Source organism: Olea europaea, chromosome 3 (assembly GCF_002742605.1).
Source record: "Olea europaea var. sylvestris chromosome 3, O_europaea_v1, whole genome shotgun sequence".
NCBI lineage: Eukaryota > Viridiplantae > Streptophyta > Magnoliopsida > Lamiales > Oleaceae > Olea > Olea europaea.
Window position 1 is genome coordinate 815,756 of NC_036239.1, and position 23,481 is coordinate 839,236.

At 35.7% G+C, this 23,481-nt stretch overlaps 1 protein-coding gene, 1 long non-coding RNA gene and 1 pseudogene across 2 annotated transcripts; 1 reads left to right on the forward strand and 2 right to left on the reverse strand.

The window, feature by feature from the left end:
* Nucleotides 1–618: 618 nt before the first annotated feature.
* On the reverse strand, nucleotides 619–6,286 carry LOC111380749 (annotated as a pseudogene).
* Nucleotides 4,475–6,013, forward strand: LOC111380767. The gene is made up of 2 exons (XR_002700240.1): nucleotides 4,475–4,545; nucleotides 5,373–6,013. It is a non-coding gene; the product is annotated as an uncharacterized LOC111380767 (long non-coding RNA).
* Nucleotides 6,287–15,468: 9,182 nt separating the features above from the next.
* LOC111391070 lies at nucleotides 15,469–16,115 on the reverse strand. The gene is made up of 2 exons (XM_023016213.1): nucleotides 15,933–16,115; nucleotides 15,469–15,792 (listed from the first exon to the last, which is right to left on the reverse strand). The coding sequence occupies exons 1-2, from the start codon at nucleotides 16,113–16,115 to the stop codon at nucleotides 15,469–15,471; spliced, it is 507 nt and encodes a 168-aa protein (XP_022871981.1).
* Nucleotides 16,116–23,481: the final 7,366 nt, after the last annotated feature.

The following is a 23,481-nucleotide window of genomic DNA, read 5'->3' on the forward strand; positions in this document are numbered from 1 at the left end:
GAATATTTAGTGCTTTCAAGTGCTTAGTTTATCTCCGTTAAGTGGGGATAATAATAAGGTCCATGAGATTTGCTGTTCAATTTATTTTCCACCTAATTTGTTAAAATGAAAAATTAAAATTGATGGTATGTTAATTTAAAATGATGTATCAATAATTAATTTAGTGAATAGCAAAAATTGAATAGCAAATTTCAACTCAAAAATATGATCTTTCTATTGGAAGAGGCTTTCAGTAAAAGCCTTCATAGGTTAGTTTTACGGAGAAGTTTTTCTAGTTTGACAAACATTTTTGAAAAATTATTCAAAAAGATCAAAAGTAGTTTGTTAGCTTATAAATAATTTTTCAAAAGCATTGTCAAATATGCTTGAAGTGAATTAGTAAGTTGTTGAAGCTTTGCAATACATGCTATTACTTTATTGATTCCTCGTTTATCAAGTTAACATTGAATGAATGGCAAATTTACTTGTATGAGCTATGTTAATGACAACTTGACAGTAATTGAACTATTACATGGAACACCGATCATCAACTATGATAATAAATGTCATTATTCTTGACTCTATTGTTCTATCATTGCTTATTTTCTCGAATAACTCATAAACAGAATACTCCAAATTTGTCTCGAATTTGGTTGTTAATATCAGTTCAATAATGATAAATAGGTCAAGGACGATGGGGATGTGTGAGATTGATTGTCAGTAGAGGAGGTAGAGGTGCGGTGGTGGTGATGTTGGCAATTGAGGACACTAATAGCACCCACTTACTGATCAGTCCAAATGTATCAATCTGGTGCACGAAGTTTACCATGCACCCCCATCCACCAAATCCGAACCCAACTATTAGCACCCACACAAAAATAAAGATGTTGAATATGCAAGTCCCAACCCATCTCCCAAAGTATTTGGATGGTTTATTCACAGCATTCTGCATCAACACATACAATCAAATGGTTAGCATATTGCATAGTTGTTGACAAAACACACAAATCAGTTTTCATTGTTATATATACCCAAAATATAAAGCATGAACAGTACTCTAATTAGACCGAGAATCGCCTAATAAAAATAGTAGTATTCTACAATGATAACCTCGTCCTTGTGCACCATATGTAAGATCATGTACTATATTCTTGTAAAGCAAGGACAGTACATAGGATTCCAGCCTTCTCACCCCATTCCCACAAAAAAGGCCAACAGAAAAGTATTGGTGACCTATTCTTTTTTGGAGGATTCCTACCGACCCTCAAAAGATAAATAAATAAATTAAAATCTTGTCAATTATACTGTCAAGTAGTGTCTAATGTTTTGTATTAAACTCAAGCAATGAGAAGTGAATGTATGAAAAACTTGTTGCTCAAATATGATAACAATGAATAACATATAAGAGCTTGGGATACCTCTCTGACATGGGCAGTTCGAAAGGTGAAAATGTGAGCCAAAGCCATGATAATGTAGATGGTGAAGCTAACAAGAAGATGGTGAAGCTAACAAGAAGTGATCGACAGTCGAGTTGCTAGGACCAAAGAATGGAAAGACAATTGCCAAGAACCATATAGGTATAACTACCGGCAACCTTGCAGCTGTCCGCTTGCTCAATCTCTTACACTCACGCATCCCTTTACCACATGAAATACAAGAGAGTGCATGCAAATCCAAAAGTTGTAAAGTGCAAAAAATCAGCAACCATGTATTTTAGTACACGTTCAAGAATCAAGTAACTCGATAAGATTAGTTTCTAGCATTCTAATCAGATTTTGGATATCAAAACATGCTAGGCGGTTCCATGAGCCAGCCAGGGCAGGGACACCAAAAAAATTGGCCAACACGACGCGTTTTACTCTTCTAACAAAGTAACAATTGAGAATTGCCTGATGGATGATCATCAAAATAACAGCCATGTCCCTGAAGGGTGATCTTGTAGAGTTTAAACACCAAAAGAAAGTAATTTTTATTGATAAAATACACTTTTACACTGTTTTGAACACACTTTGATTATATGAAGACACTCCTTACTAACACACTACCTCACTATGTGTCTCTTTCTTTACTTATTCTATTTGCTCTCGCTCTCTTCACACTTTTCACCATACACCATCCCCTATTTATAGAGGTAAGTTGGCGGTGACAATTCTTCTACACAAAAGTTGATGCTTCTAGATAATTCTATTAATTGATTCTAAGTCATTTTTCTATAGAAATCTAAAATGGTGATGGACAATATCTTCAATGTATTCTCTAGATTTTTCTATGGTTGAGAAGGGATAATAAAGTTGGTAAATCCTAGATGAATCTAGAAAATTTGTGCCAAAGTCGGTGATGATTTCTTCAATTCTCCCTTTTAGCATCGATTTTTTTATTTTAACCTTTTTCTTCTTCTTCTCATCTAGTCGTGTCTGAAGTTTGATGACTTTTGAAGCGTTTGATCCTTTATTCAACACAATTGTGACTTTAAATTTGTTTAGCTTTTTCGCACTCTCGTCTTCTTCGAAAGTTGCATACTTGGTACTTGCTTTCTCACGTCCACCAGACTTTCTTATTTGTGGTTGTAAATTTCTACGTACCTTAATATCTTGTTGACTCTTTTGATCCTCCGTACTCCATGTTACTCTAATAAACTCTTCTTTATTACTTAGTATTCGTAAATCTTTAGTTTCTCCAGGGTTTTGTTGTGCTTCCGTGATTTCCTCTTGCAATTTGTTATCTATTTTCTTTAAATTTAGCAGATCCACCCTCTTCGGTGTCTGCTCCACCATCTGCGGTGTCTGATCTAGCAGATCTACCCTATGCGGTGTTTGCATTTCTTCGAAAACATCTTTCAATTCTAATAGTTCCTCCCTCTGTGGAGTCCACCTTCAAGACTTGTGAAACACGATGTCCTCTTCTAAATCAATCCAATCATCTTCGCAATCTAACTGTTCAGGCAAGACCACCACTGACGCTGATTCATCTTTTAAATTTGTATTAAATTTTTTTCTCAAACCTACTCAATTGTTGCTATAGTTGCATCACATTCTTCTTCGCTAGCGTACTTCCCTTTTTCATTGGACGTTGTTATATTGCCTTCTATTGATTCCTTTTTAAACCAACAGTCTCTAGCATAATGAGCTCGTTTGCTGCATACAAAGCACACACCATTAGTTTGTCGATATCTTTGACCTCTCCTGTCACAATTCTGCTGAGCTCCCCTTGTATGATAACCTACTTTGATCCATTTTTCAAATTTACCTTCTTTTAATTCTTTATTATTCTGTTAATGGGGTCGACCTCTTCTTTTATAACTATATAATGCTCCTTCCTCTTCTTTCTTTAGTGAGACCCCTAACATTTGTCTGGTTAATGCTTCTTGGTGGGTCAACAAATTTTCTAGATTAACTAATGAAAGTTGCTCGGGCCAACTTTGTATTGCAGCGATAAAACTTTTAAATTCGGGTCTCAATCCATGTATAATTATTCTTCTCATTCGAATTCCGAAATTTTACTTGAAGCGTCTAACTCAGAAATTTCATGACAAAAACATTTAACTTTAGTAAAATATTGACTTACTATTAATTCCCCTTGAGTAATCGAGAGCAGCTCGTTTTCCAACAATTGCAATCTTAGGTCATTTTTCTTTAAGAATAGTGAGGCTAAAGTGTCCCATGTATCATTTGGTTTAATCTTGTCTCTTATATGCTCCAACAACTCTTTTTCAATTGTTGTCTTTATAACAAACAAAGCCTTACTAGCTTTGATTCTCCACTTCTTCAGAGCTTTGGCCTCATTGGCGGTGTCACGTTACTTCCGTCAACTACTTCCCACAGGTCTTGACCTTGGAGATACGACTCCATGCTAGTTTGCCAAGTGGTGTAATTATGATTATTGAGCTTCTTTACACCGTTTACCACTTGTAGGTTGTTCATCGTGACTTGATTTACCTCCTCGTAATCAAGCAAGCTTTATAAACGCTTCACAAACTCCTTTTGTGTACGAACTCTAGAAGCTCAAAAAATCCTTTCTCGACCATTTTGCTCTGATACCAATTTGTAGAGTTTAAACACCCAAAAAAAGTAATTTTTATTGATAAAATACAATTTTACACTCTTTTGGACATACTTTGATTATAGGAAATACTTCTTACTAACACACTATCTCACTATGTCTCTCTTTCTCTACTTATTCTATTTGCTCTCACTCTCTTCACACTTTTCACAATAAACCATCCCTTATTTATAGAGGTAAGTTGGTGGTGACAATTCTTCTACACAAAAGTTGACGATTATAGATTATTCCATTAATTGATTCTAAGTCATTTTCCTAAAGAAATCTAGAATAGTGATGGGCAATATCTTCAATATATTCTCTAGATTTTTCGATGGTTGAGAAGAGATAATAAAGTTGTTAAATCCTAGATGAATCTAGAAAATTCATGCCAAATTCGGGGATGATTTCTTCAGATCTTGGGAGGAGAAAATGCATTGGAGTGATTCAGAAGCATATCTCCATACGCCCAGTACACTGCTGCTGCTGCAGATGGAAGCTTCAATGTCAGCACACAAAGAATTGGAAGTAAGTAAATGGCCTTGAACTTTTGTGGCTTCCACATTGCGTGCATTATCTCTATGTCCAACACAGACAAATTTAAAAACCCCAATTGATTCTGCATCAACACTCTGCTCGCAATTTAACATTCAATACACACTTTTTGTGGCATGCAAAGAATTTGACAATTTTAATAGCTGAGTCAGTCCTCTTCTTTAAGTCCGTTTATCTTAACTTCTTAGGCTTGAAGTATCATTTCGAAAAAAGATTTTAAGGGTGTCACAAAAAATAATTATTAATAAAAAGAGCTGGAGCCCTCTTCACTATTTATCTCATTACATAAAGAAAACTTGCAGAGTGGTTGGAAAAAGTGTTGGCTTTTCTATACTTGAAAAAGGAAGAATAGGGTTTCCAAGAAAGTAACTTATTTTCTCGGCCCACTATTGAGAAAATATCAAGTTCTTCGGAAAAAAACGGGTCACTAAATAAATACCGGGAACAGTCAGATTCGTGTCGAGGTCAGCCAAGGTTAAGTCCCTTTCATCTCTAAATGACATCGAGACAATTTATTTATCAAATTACTGTTCTACCCTGGTGGACAAAGACCTCAAACAGTCAAACTTGTGTCCAATTGCGTAAATATAAGGTATAGAAGATGTCGTGCACAGTAACGGCATGTCCCCCAAATGTGTAGAGAATGTTTGTGGCTCCTGTGAAATATAGCACCAACTTGGTTGGTCCCGAGTGCATCACACACTCCACCTATTATTAATTAATAAATATTAAATAATATCTCAATTTCGTAAACTTAACCAATGGAGATAGACGGAATTAAACAATTAGTTACCTGTCAGCGTAGGAGTAACACAATAGTGAGGTACCAGGCCGTGTACGTGGTCATTAACAAGCCGAGGAACGACCAATTCGGTAGTTGGGGAAAGAAGGCAGGAATAAAGTAGTTGCACAACATGCTCCAAAGATGTAAGTCCAAGTTCTTTTGTCCAAATTGTCATTTATGCAATATATGTTATTGAATCACAAAGAAAATGTTAGTTTTTTATTTTTTGGTGCCTTATTTATGTGTCAAAAGACTAAATATTTATGCCTTGCACAAGCTATGAGCACAGATCCAAACAGAAGAAAAGTGCAGTTAAATGCCAATCCTATATTTCTCCAGTGTTTTCCAAGAAGCCCATCAAGAACTTCGAGCCACTGTATCAACGTGTTCGGTGTACAGTATTAGATTGGATCGAGACAGTGTAATAACAACATAAAAACTAAGAAAATTGAAAACCTGAATAACATGATTTCTAAAATCAACTTTTTCTCTTTCTTTACTGGTTCTGTACCCTACATAGAGAACACTAATAATATGTGCAGCCCAACTGCCCATTAAACCATAAAAGAGCTGAAAAAGAATCCCAGAGAGCATTCCCAGATGAGAAAATGAGTATGGTAAAGTGAACTGCACTTGAGCCACCTGAAAGCGTACAAGGTGGGATCAAGTTTCATAAGTACGCGTCCGGTGAGTGCAGGCTGAATCTTTTAATGGCATTCGACCACCAATATTTGAGTGACCCAAATGATTGGCTTAAGTGCTTCCAAACAAAAATGGGGTATAAATTCACTGTGAATAGGACATCCCCGATATGAAGCACAGCTAAACCAGGCATCATAAACAGAGCCTCCACGCCAAAAGAAGTTGGAGACTTTAGACTTAATATCTTTCGATTTCCCTTCAGTTTCCATTTCTACATAATTTCCTACTATCACAGTCTCTACTACCTTTCTGAGGATCCCATTTTCTGTACAGGGTTCATTTCAATACAAAATCAATGGAACGTGAACTTTAGGAATAAATGCAAATGGGTTTTTGTTGTAGTTTGTGGGAAGTGTCTTTATATATAGTAAGGGATAATACAACGTGGGGTAAATGAGGAGAATGAATTTGGAAAGAGCTTCGACATTTGTGAAATACTCGGTTGGTTTTCGTGCATAAACTTTGTTCCTTGATTACATCTTTTGTTTTCCAGCAAATAAATTAATTAAATATATTTGCTTGCTAAACTTTTTAAACAATAATTATACAAGCGTGAAGGTTTGTGCACACGTGTGGATTTTCCATTTTCAAGATAAATGTATAATACTTCTTTAGGCCTGTCTGGCTGTGATTTTAAGCTGAATTTGGACCGTTGCTGATCAAAAATTGCACCGTTGGACAATTTTTTAATGGAAATATTCTGACATCTTTGCAGTACAACAACAGGCCATTTACTCTCATTTTTCCAATATTACCCCCGTCATTACACACTCTCAACTGCCAAGATTCTGTCCCCCTTTTCCTCGTAACTTTTTGGCTCAAAGTCAGTGAACGTGTATTCATATGTGGTTGAAAAGTAGTCTTGAAAAAATAAAATGGTTAAAAAAGTGGTTTGAAAAAATGTGAAAAATAAATTTATGGTGAATTTTGCTCGAATTATGGTGAATTTTGGTATTTAACTTGCTCGAAATATGGTGAATTTTGCATCCACTGTTTGAATTGGCAAACTACAAAATTATTTATTAGACAATGCATTTTGGAACTACTTTCAAGCATGGCAAGTTACGATAATACAAGGACATTAAAGTTAAACAAATTGATAAACAAACTTGTTAAATCGTATACAAATTTTGACAAATTTTTGTGCAATATCTTAAGGATACGATTTAAATCGTGTAAAAAAAATTTGTGCAATACCCTTAAGAAAAAAGGAAAAAATTGATCTCATATTTTAAAAAAATAATAATAATAAAAAATAAAAAAAACGAAAGAAAAAAAAAATAAAAACAACTTGTGTCTCCGTGACACGGAGGTAATTGCCTCCGTGTCACGGAGACGTGTTTAACCTTTATGTAATTTTTTTTTTTTTTGGTTTTCCCTTTTTTTTTTTTAAAGTATCATATTTTCTTTATTTTTTTTCTTCTTGGTCATCTGAATTCATGCCTCCCTTTCATATCTATTTTGTTTTTCATCGATATACATAATTTTCATATTTCTAACGTCGTAAATACAAGTTTTTCGAACCAATGGAAAAAAAATATATAACTCCTTTTTTTCTTATTCGTCGTCCGAATTCATGCCTCCCTTTCTTACTATTACTTTTTCCTCTCGATCAATTAATTTTTTAAATAATCTAATAAAAATTTTGACGTCATTTAGAAAATTTCCTTATAAATTAAAATTTTTTTTATCTAGAAACATCATTAAAAAAATTAAGAATTTCGATAACAAGCTAACTTTAAAAATTTATCGACGATTGTACGATAGTCAAATACATAGATCTTTTATATTCTCTCGAAGTTCATGGGCCATTGTGATGTGACTGAAAAATCAATTCTTGTGAAGTAATAATCTCTACCAGACGGGCCCTTAGCTAATCTCTCATTTCTTGATTATTTTTTCTCTTCCAAAACTAGTCTTGCACTTTGGTGTAATGCCCTTTACTTCTTAAATTAGTGGTTAGCTCTGTAATTTTACTTGCATTGTGCTATAAATGTAAACTTTATTTTCGTAAGTAGAGGTAAGAGTCTAGTATCTCTTCGAAACACTCTGTAATTTTAATCGTATTTTCTATAAACTATTGAGCGTTTGTATCTAATCCAGATGGACCAAAAAAGAAGTGCACTATGTTGTATCTCTAAAATGGGAGAAGAGGGTATCAAAATTTTGACATAGGGCCAAATGCATAAATTAAAACTTAAAAGTGATAAAGAAATAGAATATCATGCCAGCTTATTGCAATGATGTGTACTATTGAGAAGAATAAGGCTGTTGAAGGGAGACAAAGGATTGAAAAAGAATAGAGCAATGAGAGGTGAGGAATCATGAGAAAGCAGACCGCATGATTATGGCCAAACGGGCGTGTCACCTTTATGAATAGAAATAAGTTCTTTTATTATTTATTTATTTTTTAATCACATTAGTCAATTTAGGATGCCTCAAATTCTTGAAAGTGTAATTTACATGGATTTATTTAGTGGGCACAGTCGAGAATTATACAAAAGCCCCAATTTGAGAGTTGTTAGATTATGTGCCAACTTTCTTTATTGATATTGTGTTAAATATCTAGAAATTGATTTATTTATTTATTTTCAATTAGTAAAAAATTCGTGATGACAGGTGAGTGTAGCTCAAATATTGAGAATATAATACAATAAATTTGTGCTTTTACACATTTTTATGTATGTGTTTTGGTTCAGAGTTGCTAAGGGACTTTATTCCTAACACAAATAGGGGGGAAAAGAGAGAAAATTATTTAATTAAAAATACTTAACTCCTATTTGGTTTAAATTAAAATCTAAATTTTATTTTAAGTCAAAGTTAATAATTAATTTTAATCATATATTTTCGTAAAATCTACAATTTGTCAATCATATATTTCATCAACTTTTATCAAAATATAATTTTAATCTCCATCGAATACGAGCTTAGCTTAGATTAATCATCTGTAATTCCCTACTCTTACAGCCAAGGACAGCCTTATGGGTCATTATCTCACCTTGCTTCCCTTGAAATTAGTTTCTCTCATGCTATGAATTCTCCTTTGGACTTGGGCAATATCGATCGACATTTCAACTACTTAAATAATGGCTTGTAATTTCATTCTCAATGGTGCCCAAATCTATCGTAACCCAATGATTTTGTTTAATAAAAACTAAAATATATAATTAGGCTAAAGTCAATATGTTATAGTAGTAAAAGCATACTCAAAAGGGTTTGTTTGTGTGGGGAACAACATATTCATGGGATTTGTCGACACCCAACAACTCCTCGTTATGTCAAGCGTCGAGACCAAAAACAGCCCCCTGAATTCTTTGTCCCCTTCGGTTGTGCTATCTGCACAGAGCTTGTACAGGTGCCCACATATGGGGGTGGACCTCACACATGGGGTCCACCCCCATGTGAGAGCCCCTGTACAGGCTCTGTGCAGGAGGTTTTTTCCTTGTCCCCTTTGACTACCTGAGTTAATTTACCATACTCTAATTATCTTGTCCAAGTAAACATTATCGAGTCGGACGATTTGATGACGACGAGACCAACGACTATTCATGGCTACTTTCTAAGATTTTTGAGGTATGATTTAAGTAACTTTAAAAGACTCGGAACAAGTATCATTAAAATTTAGAGTTTGATCAACCCATTTTAACTCCTGAAAATTGAGATAGTTCTTCACTAATTGAGCAAGTTCAATTGCACTCAGTATATTGTGTGCCGTATGAGTCAACAGGTATAGTTAAAAGACTCGGAACAAACGACGTTTAATATTTTTATATTTTTAAAATAATAAAAGTTTCTTCGATGGGTCAATTTTTTTGGTGACAAACTTTACCTGCGTAGGCTTTATGAGTGAATTGAATAAATAGTACTTTTTTTCTTTTTTCATGCCTTGAAATTAGAATGATTCATTAGTAGTACAATGTTCGTCCATTAATAAAACGAAGTGCACCAATTGATATATGGTCAACTGGCCCCAATTACTCATGCAGAATAATTAAATGGAAATCATATTTAAAAATTAGTATGATGAGGAATTGGATTCTTGGTTTGTTTGGTGGGAGGCCTAATTAGTTTCAATAAGAAGGATAGTTGTACCAAGTCATGAATTTGGTATATACAATTTAATTGAAACTGGACATGTCCAGTTGGTTACCAATGTAAAAAGGTAATAACAACAATTATCTCAATTTTTATGTCTATCCTCAATTGTTCCAGATTTTTGACACACAATTAAACAATTTGAGTATGATTTGGGGTGAGAAGAATTTTAAGTGAACGAAACTATCCATCGACGTTAAATTGCTACATACTTGAAATCGCACTCTTCAATAGATTCCCGTATGCATATTGAGTAGATGAAAATTAAAGCAGAGTGAAAAAGTCATCGGAATGACTGGGTGTAAAGGGTTCGTGACTGGTGAATTGTGTTGAAAGTGAAATTCGCAAAAAATTGACAGAATGCTGTTGTATCCAATTTACTTGAGTGAGACGTATGACAGTGGCACACAAATTACAACGTCTAAGACTTACGTCAGAAAAGTATGGAGTATCATAACCTACAATTATCCAAGAGAATCAACCAAGCAGCTCATACCAGTGCAGAAGAAACACTATTACCAGTACAAAACTAAAGGCTACAAATTTGGAATGGATTTAAATTTGGATTTGGACTAATGAATTCCTGGTTAGCAACTACAAAAAAGTAGTCATATGGAAAGTAACCAAGTTCATTATGGCATAATGATATCTGGGAATTGGGTTTGATTCTACTCAACCACAGGACGGGCCTGTAGTAATTGTAGACCCAATAATCTATAATTTATAACCGGTCAAATTATTTTTAATTAAACATTTATGGAATTTTTACAAGTATTACATATTTATTTATTACTTTTATAAATACTGGTCTTGTGTCCATGTAATGCACGGGATTCATTATGTTGAAGTTAACGATAGCGTGTTGAATATTAATGACTGAGGAAGGACGTATATTACACCACATACACATGTATGTAAATTATATTTTATAGAGATATAAGAGTGAATCCAAAATGTGAACAAAGAGGAAGCAACAAATGAAAAATAGCTTGTTACATATTTAAAATCTTCTTTCATATGCCAAGTACCAAGTAAAGTTCACGAAGAAAATTACTGTGTATAAGTTACTTTCGTGTCCATAGAATTAGTAGAAATTAGGATTATAGTGAAAGTAATCTTCACTTTTACTTCATTGATTCAAGCCAGCTAACATGTAATCGAATCAATGTGGCATATTTTTGTTGTGAATTCTGAAGTTATTCCCTCGTGTTGATGATGAGGGTCATCACCTTCCCGATCACACAGACAACTACTTTGGCGATAGAAAATGGAAATTGGTAAATGTTAGTGCCAGTGACAAAGGAAATTGTTAAAAATCATTTTAGGACCAATCAATATAGTCTAGTACAAAAAATAAAATAAATTAAAAAATAAATAAAGGAAAGTGGTAAAACAAAACAATTCTTTAAAAACCAATGCCTGAAACATAAGAAGCAAACGTTTTGGGAACAACAAAGACAGCATGTATACAATTAAGATTCCATTGGAAGAACAAAAAAGCTAAATATGTGGATGCTTTTGACAATTCCGACAATTGTAAAAATATAATAACGGAAATGCATGTCATTGATATAAACAATACATATAGGAATGAAGTCAGGGAGTGTAGGGGATTGGAGGGTTTGATGAGAGGGCGAGGTTCAATTTTGAGGTGGCCGGTGAATCCGACTCTGTATCCCAAAACTTGGTAATGCTCTTGTTCTTCTAGATGATTATTTAGAGTAATAAGAGTTTGTTTGATAGGGATTTTGAGAATTGATTTTTTGACAGTTGGAGAGAAAGTGGATCCTACTTGTAAGAGAAATGATAAAAAATGATGGCCTGAATAATGAAATAACGGTCAAAAAATTAATTTTTTAGGGTGAAAAATCAATACCAAGCACCCCCTATATCTACCAATATTCCTATTTATTTCATAAAAAAAATGAAATTAAAATTAAAATTAAAATCCCAAAAGTAAAATAAAAGGCATACCCATCGCTTTCTCTAGGAGCTGTGCTAAATGGGAAATAATTTGTTATTTGCTGTTGGATTCCCTCTGGAGGAAATAAAATCATTAAAATTTCACCAATATGTGCAGTGTAATCGGATAAAACTAGAAATTCTTCTTATTGGTCGCACTTTTATGAGAACCTCATAGTTCGATTGTGCGGCCAAAATGAAAAATATTCACTTCGTCTTTATTTTTTTCATATTTCCTTTTCTTTACTTTTTTAGTATTTTCTTAACATTATGCTCAATGCTTGTATAAAAATTTTGACACAGTACTTTCTGTTAAGCCTCTAAATGAATAGCGTCATCTGTTATCTTTCATATTTCGTTCTAATATACTGATTTTTGTTCCGTGTCTTGAAATATTTGTCTTTTCAGTGTTCTGGAAAATATTGACTTATAAACTAATAATACTATAACTAATTAAGAACTTGGATGGTTGATCTGATGTATTTAGTGCAGGATCCTATAATGATTAAAATAATAATAATAATAATAATTGAGGTTTTCAAAATCTATCGTGTTGTTTAGGAATATGGTGGACATGATATATCCAGGATGAATAATTCTACTCAAAACAATTGGCACCCTGTCACGGCCCTTGTCAGAGTAGCAAGCCCCATCCTGTATTGTGAATAGGAATCTAGGACTTCAAAGTTTGTATCCCTGATTGATGGTCTATTTCTGCGAGTGCAGGCTGGGTTTAGACAAAAACCATCTGGTTTAGTCCAAGTGAGATTGAATTCTAGGCCTGGGCCATGATATCAGTCTAGCCTAAGTGATAGTTATTATCATGATGTTCTGCTTTCATGTTTTGACCTCAGTTTTCAAGTAGCCAACATATTCCAACGCCACTCCCATTCACATGTTAAACCCACGTAAAGTTGGACAAACGTTAAGCGCACGTGGCCTTCTCCAATGGTGGGAGAGGTGATCTTGGTTATCTATCAAATCTGAATGCAGCATGGTTATTTGTCTGTCCTTCCACCACCGCAAGTTGCCACTACTTCAAGAGGGTGTCAACAATGTTATCAGCCAGAAGGTTTTGAACATTGTTGTCTGTTAGGCACATCTGGTAACACCCATAAGAATGTAATTCTATCCAAAGCATAATTCCATTGATTGAAAGATATGAAAAACCTTCTCTCAACACAGCGTCCAAATATTTTAACAAAAATGATTCAGCATTGACTTGAATGCAAATCTATTGCCTGGACAGTTCTATATGTCAATTTGAGTACAAAAGTCATTAAGTATTTCTTTTCTGACCTGCGTTTCTTGATTTAGTTTTTGGCTGATATCAACCTCTGTGAGCTAAAAGGGAAGTCCTAGGGTAGCCAATTTGTCTATCACTGCTCTGATTAGAGGGAGGTTTGGTATAGTAAAATGGTCCTCGAGGCCAGTTCCATCCAATATACGCTCCACCTTTCCCAAGTTCTCCTAACCTTTAAATGTAATCATCGACTGTAAATTTATGATAATTGCTCACATTGAATTTGTGCATTAGGACCAAGTATTTGTGATGCAGTACCAATAGGAAAATTAAATGCACAATGAGAAGACCAATTAACAGGAAGAAGAAATTAGGGGGGAAGGATGAAAGAAGAAGAAGAAGAAGAATCAATAGAAGGAGAAGAATAATGGGAGAAGAGAGAAAACTTTCGCCACAAGCCACCAATAATTTATTCAATCATCAACTGAAAATAAATTACAATGCAAAGTAGTTTAAATAGTAAAAACCTAAACCCTAACTAGATTGGGCTTGGGCCAATATAAGCCCAATAAGGATCCAAAACAAAATAAAGTCCACAAAATGAAATAAGGTCCAACTAGAAATAAATAAAAATGACTGGATGTCCTCATCAACTCTCCCGGGGTGGGAGAAAACTCGACCCTATCGAGTTGATAACTCATTAGATTGCGGTCAATCTCCCAACTGTAAGCTGAGTGGTTGGGCAAACTTCTTTCGACGCCTGTAGAAATGTGTCAATAGAGGTCTGAATTTGGTGTCCTCACCAACCCCCTGAGTAGACGGGAGGCGATTTGGGCCAAGGAAGATTCTGCTGACTCCGATAAAACCCCAACAAATCTGGATCCAATTGTTGGAGTGTCTTTCTAAAGATCCATGTACAATCAGAATCTAGTCGATCAACCCAACGAACTAGGAAGCGTTGAACCTCTCTATCAGTAGTTAACACAATTTCTTCACTAAAATAGCATCAATTTTATCTTTGCGTGCTGTGAGAGGTGGTAGTGGGTTAGAAGCGGCCAAATAATCAAGATCAAGGTTCACAAAAGGAGGTAACAAAGGATTATCTCAGGGAATGAAATGACCTTTATAAACAACTAGGTCATCAATATTGAAAGTAGAGTGGTAACCAATGTGTGGTAGAATGTCAACAATGTATGCATTTGGACCAACTTGCATTAAAATTTTAAAAGGATCAGCACTATGGGATTGCAATTTGGAGATGTGTCCATGTAAACGCCGCTCTGGTCTATGCGGACCATAACGTAATCCCATTGTTAAACTCAACATGTAGTTTATATAAATTAGCTTGGAGTTTATATTTTGCATTACTGGCTTCAAATTGTTTATGGATCTCAATATGCAAATCATGAAGATGTTGTGCAAATGTTTCAGCTGACATTGACACTCTAGCCTGTGGGGACATAGGAATGAGATCTAACGACTTCCTAAGCTTATACCTATGAACAACTTCAAATGGACTCATACCCAATGAATAATTCATAGAAATTTTATATGCAATTTGAGCTACAGGAAGGATCAAATCCCAATTTTGAAGACTTTTCTGTACCAAACAACGTAATAAGTTACCAAGACTTGGATTAACTACTTCAGTTTGACCATCAGTCTGAGGGTGGTAGGTTGTAGAAAATTTCAATTTGGTACCCATCTTTTGCCACAAAGTCCTCCAAAAATGGCTAATGAAACGAACACCCCTATCGGACACAATGGTCTTAGGAAGCCCATGCAATTTGACAATCTCATTAAAGAACAACATGGCAATCTTGGACGCATCTGAGATCTTGCTACAGGGGATAAAATGAACCATTTTCGAAAAATGATCGACAACCACAAAAATAGAATCATGTTTTTTGGGGTGCGTGGAAGTCCAAATACAAAATCCATACTAACATCTCGCCAAGGACAATTGGGGACGGGAAGAAGAGTGTATAGGCCTGTGTTTTGCCTCTTTTGTTTAGCCAATTAACAAGTGTTATATATACTAACAATTTTAGCCACATCTTTCTTCAAACTAGGTCAATATAATTGGCGTTCAACTTCCTCTATGATTTTATCATGCCCAAAGTGATCGGTCTAAACCTCCCGCATGAATTTCTCGCACTATGAAATCTCGCACTGAAGTTCGAGGGATGCACAATTTATTAGCTTTAAAGAGATAACCCTCCATAAGTCGGAAGCCATTTGTGGTATTTGATTGTCCCCCTTGCAAATCAAGAAAGATATCTTTAAAATCGGGACATACCTCGTAATCCTCATTAAGCTTTTCAAAATCGATGACCTTGACACTCATGATCGACAAAAGGAAGACACAACGACTTAATGCATCAGCTGCTTGGTTCTCCATGCCCTTCTCGTGTTTTAAGACAAATGAATAGGCCTGCAAATATTCAATCCAATGACCATCCCTATAGCTTAATCTTTTCTGGGATTGAGGTAACAGAGGGCCTCGTGGTTCGAATAAAGGACAAACTCTTGGGACAACAAATAGTGACACCAATAGCGTAAAGCCTGGACCACCGCATATAGTTCTTTATCATAAGTTGAGTACTGTTGTTTGGCCTCATTTAACTTCTCACTGAAGTAGGCAACATGATGACGATCTTGACTCAGGACTCCGCCAATACCTACTCCGGACGCATCACACTCGACCTCAAAGACTTTGAAAAAATCGGGAAGACGTATGACATGAGCTTCTGTCATTCACTTTTTGATCAACTTAAAGGCCTTAGCAGCTTCTTGTGTCCAATAAAACTCCTCTTTCTTCATGCACTCCGTAATAGGCGCCATAATAGTGCTAAACCCCTTGATAAAGTGACGGTAAAATGTAGTTAAGCCGTGAAAGCTCCTAACGTCATGAATAGTCTTAGTTTCAGGCTAGTCAAAAATCGCCTGAACCTTGGCAGGGTCAGTAGATACCCCTATCGAAAAGATAATGAATCCTAGGAAGACGATTGTATCGGTGAAGAAAAAGCACTTCTTGACATTAGCATACATGTTAGTTACATGTAGAGTAGAACAAACTTGTGCGAGATGATCACGGTGTTGCTCTTCAGTCTTATTATAGATGCAAATATCATCAAAGTGGACAACAAGAAACTTTCCCATGAAAGGTCGAAGGGTTTGTGTCATTACCCGCATAAAGGTAACCAGCGCGTTGCTTAGCCCAGAAGGTATGACCAGCCACTCATAAAGACCATCTTTCGTTTTAAAGACAGTCTTCCACTCATCACCTGGGCAGATTCTAATCTGATCGTATCCGCTCTTCAGATCAATCTTCGAAAAGATTGTAGCACCAACCATCATATCTAGCATATCGTCAAGCCTAGGAATGGAAAAACGAAACTTCATCGTGATCCTATTGATAGCACGACTATCCACACACATTCTCCAAGATCCATCCTTTTTAAGAGTTAATAGGGCTGGGACTGCACACGGGCTTAAACTCTTACGAATGAATCCTTTGTGAAGGAGTTATTCTACTTGCCTCTGGAGTTCAGCGTGCTCCGTAGGATTCATCCTATAATGAGGCAAATTTGGAAGGGACGCCCCCGAGATGAAATCTATGGCATGTTGAATGTCCCATAGAAGAGGTAGATGATTAGGTAGGTCCTTTGGAAAGACATCTTGAAACTCTTGAAGGAACGACTAAACTTCAGTACGGCTCTCTGTCGTGTAGTTAGATGAAACCTCCATAACAACCAAAGCGAACACAATTGAGTCACCAACAACTGTACGCTCAAACTCTATAGGACTAATGATATGCAATCCCTTTTGTCCCACACTTTTCTTTGTTTCGTGTGAGCCAACAGATTTTGGGGGCAGTGGGTTAAGGTGAATCTTATTTTCATTAAACACGAAAGAGCAGGAATTGGATCAACCATAGATGGTTACATCTAGGTCAAATAACCAAGGTCGTTCCAAGATGATGTGCTCGACATCCATTGAAATGACGTCACACCATATGTGGTCCTTATTATTGAGGAACTGGATAGGGACTAGACAACGTTGCTTGACAGCTATAGAAGAAGTATCAACCTAGGAGATGTTATACGGTTGAGGGTGAGGAACTGACTTCAACCTTAGGCGGGATACAGTAGCCATCGAGACCGCATTAATGCAACTGCCACTATCCACAATAACTTTACAGCTCTTGTTATTGATCTTGATGTACATGTGGAAGATGGCATAATGACACCAATCATCGGCATCCCTAGGCTGGGTAAGACTGCAATAGACAACACCGACTCTAGGCGTATGTGGGATAAGGGGACTAATCCGAACACAACCTAAGAAGGCATCTTCACTATCCTCCAAGTCATCAAACTCTTTCAACTTAGATTCATAAACCTGGTACTCTAATGGTTCGTCAATTATACCTTCACGCTCTTCCATAACTAGGGCTCGGCTACGACACTCAGAAGAAATGTGACCAAAACCTTTACAGTTGAAGCATTGTGAACGGGAGGATGTCCTTGAAACCTTAGGACCATTACCTTTACTATCCGATGCAGGGATAGCATTAGAAGGAGGAGGCGCTAGAATAGACTTAGGTAATGAAGTGGATGCAGAAGAGGTTGCAGTGCGGGTGTCACTACGAGTCTTATACGGTTTCCAAGTAACTAATGCGTAATCCCGAACAAAAGAGTAGGCATGATCAAGAGTGGTGATGCCTCTAAGGACAAGCTCACGTCTAAGATCATCCCTTAGGCCTTACCTAAATCTACTCAAGGTCATGATCTTATCCTCAACGACCTAACATCTCATTCAAAACTCATCAAACTAAGCAATGTATTCGATCACAGGTCGATTGCCTTGCGTAAGTGCATTCTATTGATCCAGCAAGTTGCCCCTGTAAGATTGAGGTAAATACTTTTCTTGAAGGTGACATTTCATTTCATCCCAGCTCCCAACAAAGAGAGCGTGAAGTCTCACTAGGAGGTCCTCAATTCTTTTCCAAAAGAGTTGAGCAGTGTCAGTTAATTTCAAACTGGAAAATTGTACCCTACAATCTTTTGGGACCCCATACTAGGCGAAAAAGTGATCCATATCTCTAACCAATTAAAATGTAGGGGCATCTAACTTAATGTTTCGAAAGAGACGCTCCTCGTGGCGAGGGAGAGACTTGGTACCATGACGGTGATATTCTCGCTCTCATCTACGAGCCTGATTTTCATCCCTATGACCATGTCCAGCATGGTGTTGACCACCTTGTGGACGACGATGAGGTCTATTAATGGAAGCTTCAGAGTTTTCAGCTTCAGTAAAATATGGGGTTAGATCAAGAGTGTTCAACCTAGCGGCTAGGGCTCTATTCTCCTTACAAGTAGCATCTATCTCAGTTTGGATAGCCGTTAATTGATTTTGTAATTGTGCCAACAGTCAGGTGAGGGCCTCAATTTGGGACAGATCCATGCAAGGGTATTAGAACTAGAGGTAGTCACGCGACCACTACGCAAATTCATACAAAGTAACGCTTAGCTAATTGAAGTGCACTACTGATATCAACAAACAACAAGTGGCAACAGGGAAAATAGCAATTTGAGTTTTTTTTATTTTTTTATTTTATTTATTTTATTAACTTAAAAATGGGATTACTTAAATCCGAGCGTAGCAAGCTAATAATGTTGATGTAAATAAAATAAAAAGCAAGAGTATAAATGACTAAACAAAAGGTCGAATCATGTTGGGTAATCGTGGGCACAATGGGAGTTGATACATGAATTGCGAACAAGTAGGGTTTAAAGCTAACATTATCAAAGTAGTAGCAACACAAAGAATTAATTGATGCAATTCTAAATAAAGTAGTAGTGTCAACTAATAATGAATAGAGGTCAAGAACTCCCTATTGTTTAGTTGCTCGAGTTGCGATGCTTGGAACCCCTTGTGCTTGCGTCTTTTCCTTCTTGTCAATTGTCGTCAACTCTTGAAATCACTCCTAGTTAGAATTACCTAACTTTTCTATGTTGGTGAGGGGATATAGTATAGAAATAGTGGGCTGAGTATGAAACTGAAGCTGCAACAATGTATTCAAATACAAGTTTGGGCTTCTCTCTCCTTTTTATTTTTATTTTTTTATTTTTTTGAATTGGCTTGTTGGTGATTGGCCAAAGCTTGTTGGCTTGGTTGAGTATATGTGATACAAAGAGTCTAAAGGTTAATAGGTGATAGTTCCAACAAGATTGTAGGAGTTGGCGATTGATGTACGAGATATAAATTGGCGAGGTTAGTGAAGGCAGTGGGATAGAGAATGGCTATGGCGGTGGAACGAGTCGACGATGGGGTGGTTGAATGAGTCGACAGAGACGCGGTGCTGTCTTGGGACTTGAGCGAGAATTGAAGGGGATAGTTTTGACCTTGGCGGAAGTCTGGTCTGCCGGTAATAGATGACAGTGAATGATGATCGGCTGATGGTGAGTGTCGAGTGACAGCTTGGAAGTCGCGACAATGGTGAAGTTAGAGAAGATGAAGTAAATGGGTTGTAGTGATTGTTTGTGACCTTAGGCTGGGATGTGATTGGGTCAATTTATTTTATTGAAATTTGAATTGGGATTGGGCCGGGAGGAATTAGGTTTAGACAAAGACGAGCTTAGTGTGGTGAATGGGCTGAATTAGAGGATGGAAGGTCAATGGGTAGTGGGTTGGAATTGGGCTGAATATCTTGGACTAGGGTTGAATTTGTGGGGAGAAAATTTATGGAACAAAATATTTTTTTACCTAGTAGCAGCAGCAGCAGCCGACCTTTTTGTTTTTGTTTTTTTTAAGCTGAAAATACTAAAATATAATTTTTTTGGATGTGAATAGTACCCGTGAACAATAACAAGAATTTTTTTTAATGCGGAAAATACTTAAATATATTTTTTTTGAGTGTGAATAGAACCGATGAACAGTAACACGATTTTTTTTCAACAAGGACAGAGAACTAAAAAAATGAAAAATGTTGCTTTTTACATTAAATCTTTTTCAATTATGCTGTTCCAACAAAACTTGGGAAGAAAATAAGAAGGAATTTTGAATTGTATGGGAGGAAATACCCAAAATTCAGCTCTAATACCAAATTTGATGCAGCACCAATAGGAAAATTAAATGCAGAATGAGAAGACCAATTAACAGGAAGAAGAAATCAGGGGTAGGGATGAAAGAAGAAGAATAATAATAGGGGAAGAGAAAAAGCTTTCGCCACAAGCCACTAATAATTTTATTCAATCATCAACTGAAAATAAATTACAAAGTCCACAAAATGAAATAAGGTCCAACTAGAAATAAATAAAAATGACCGGATGTCCTCATCAATTTATTTGTAGAAATCGTTAAAATTTGATCCTCATCCTCCACAATCATATGTAATTGATCTGTCTTAAGTTTCGAAAGTTTGCAACTTAGTCCTCGAACTTTTCAAATGTTGAATTTCACTTCTAAGAGTTTCCTTCAATTGCTCTGGTATTAGTTGGTTGTAAAACGTTGAATAAATATATTCGCCAATAAGTTTACAGTTCAGAGAAATAAATTTGGATGACTAAGAGAGATAACGTGCTGTATTTATAAATAAGAGAATGTTACATGTACATAACTATTTACACATGACCTTTGCCTTCCCCCCCCCACCATGTGAGGGGGGTATAAGACTGTGTGTATACCTTGAAGTGTACACATAACATTATTCTTATAAATAAGAGAGAAGTTAATGAGACTGAAACAAAAGATATACCCACGTTTTTACCTCTTATTTTTAAATTGTTCTTGACGGGTGTTTAGAATGTATAGGGAATTGTTTCTAAAACATTATTTTGCTTAAAGCTGTCTTTGTCCATTCTTCATTGTTTCTGAATGATCAATTTATACCTTTTGATATGGTCTAGATTTAAATAAACAGACGTATTCATGTGCTTTATCTTCTCATAACTTGAGTATTAAACTTGGTAGGATAGTATTACATAAGAATTTTAACTTCTTTTCCTGTCAGCATACAGAAAAGCCAGCCACTAATGCAAAGGTAATAATCCTTACTGAAATAGCCTGTAATTTGAAGAGTTGCACTGATTCAAATTAATTACTATGCATAACTGAAGAACGAGGGTGGGGTGTGTAAATGTTATGCCCTAAATCCAATCGATTTAGGTTGTAAACACTTTTAATATATTTAATGTATTTAATTTTGGCAAGATCTATTATTTATTTAAATTAATTTTTTGATAAATAATATTAAATAATAGAGTCCGAAAATTCAAGTTTTAAGTGATTTGTTAATCACAGGGAGTTGATCTCAAGTTTTAAGTGATTCGTTATTACAGATAGACCATCATGTGTAGCATTTTCTACTTGTGAAATAAATAGCTGATCTCACAAGTTAGAGTGTGGTGACACTTAAAAAATGAACACATGAATGTTTTGTTATAGAACAAAACATTGAAAACCCGCTAAGAGATTCCACATGGATAATTATCTAAGTGTCAGTGGTTAATCTGTAACGTTCGATAGTGGAATTGCTCCTTTGACTTGAGGTCATCATAGTGCCTTGTATGAGGACAATCATGCTTTGACGGTGTTGGTTGTTGCTCTACCAAGGATCGCTAATAGGACATCGTTCAGGTATATCAAGAATCATATGAAGGTTGTAAATGACCAATAGATGATTCGTCACTTTAGATAGTAAGAGATTGTGATCTGCATTTCGGTCAATTAAGTCAATAACGAAGTCCTTGGCCAAAGTATACACATAAGTCGAAAACGAGTTTTCGACTCATATTGACTTAATAGTAGAATGAAAGATATGGTCGATAATCGAGATTGACACACTTTCATATCTCGTAATTAATCGGATCATATTGATGAGGGGATTATAGTTTCATGGTAAACGAACATGTTTGGCTGTCATACCATGTGACATTTCCCGTCACCTATGTTGCCCTGATATATTGTTAGATGTCAATCTGGGATGGCGAGTGTGAATTTGTGATAAATTAAAAGGGTGTTTTAATTTATCCGTTTTGATTAGATCAAAATAATATTTTACGTCGTTAGGTATCGTGGTTGGAAACCTGATGGGTCGCACACAAAAGAGAATTGGAAGATTGCAATTTGCCAATTAATTAATTTAAAAATCGTTGGATAAATTAAATAATTGAATTGGTTATTTATAGCCTCGAAATAATTAATTGGATTAATTAATTCACAGACCGAATTTAATTAAATGGATTAATTAAATATTGGATCAACCAGACCGAGTCCATTTGGGCTTATATAAATACATGGTTAGGGTTATAGATCCATATAGTTTTAATAATTCTTGCTAGCACAAGATAAGAAAACCCTGGTGGCTGCAATCTGTTTTCTGTGTGGAATTCATTGGAGGCTGGACAATTGGACAGCTGTGGGAGGCAGATCAAAGTTTTTGGAACAAAGATAACGCAAAAGAGTTTGCAAATTCAAGAAAATGTGTAATTTTCATCACAGTTCTTATCTAAATTCAAAGAAGAATTCTGGTGGGAATTGAAATTGTTTTTATTTCCGCTGTGCATATTTAAGTAAATTCACAACAGTGGTATCAGAGCCAACTTTGTATTTGTTAGGAATTGATTAAAATGTCGATTAAATTAAAATTTGATTTAATCATATTTATTCCTAAATCTAGTAGTTATAGTACTTAATTTTATTTCTTCAAAATTTGATTTTGAAAAAAAAAAAAAAACTTGGTTCGCTCGTGGCGGCGGTGGTCGCTACTGCAGCGCTGTTGTTACCGACAGAGTGCTGCTACGCCTGAAAGGCGGCAGCCCCTGCCATGTATTGGGCAGGCAACGCTGCAAACAAAAAAAAAAATTAGGGTTTCAGATTTGAAGTGGAGGCGGGGGCTTCTATTGCAATTAATGTAATTGCGAGCCCCCGCTTGCAATTAAAGATATATGGGTGTTTTTTCAATTTTTAATAGAGGGCCTGTCATGCAATTTACGAATTTAAGGGACTTGTGTTTTAATTTTGACTTGGGTCAAATTACATTTTTTGAAATTAGTTTTAAATTTGAATTCAAAATGATTTTTGAAATTATGATTTTATTGGATTTGACCCATGTTTC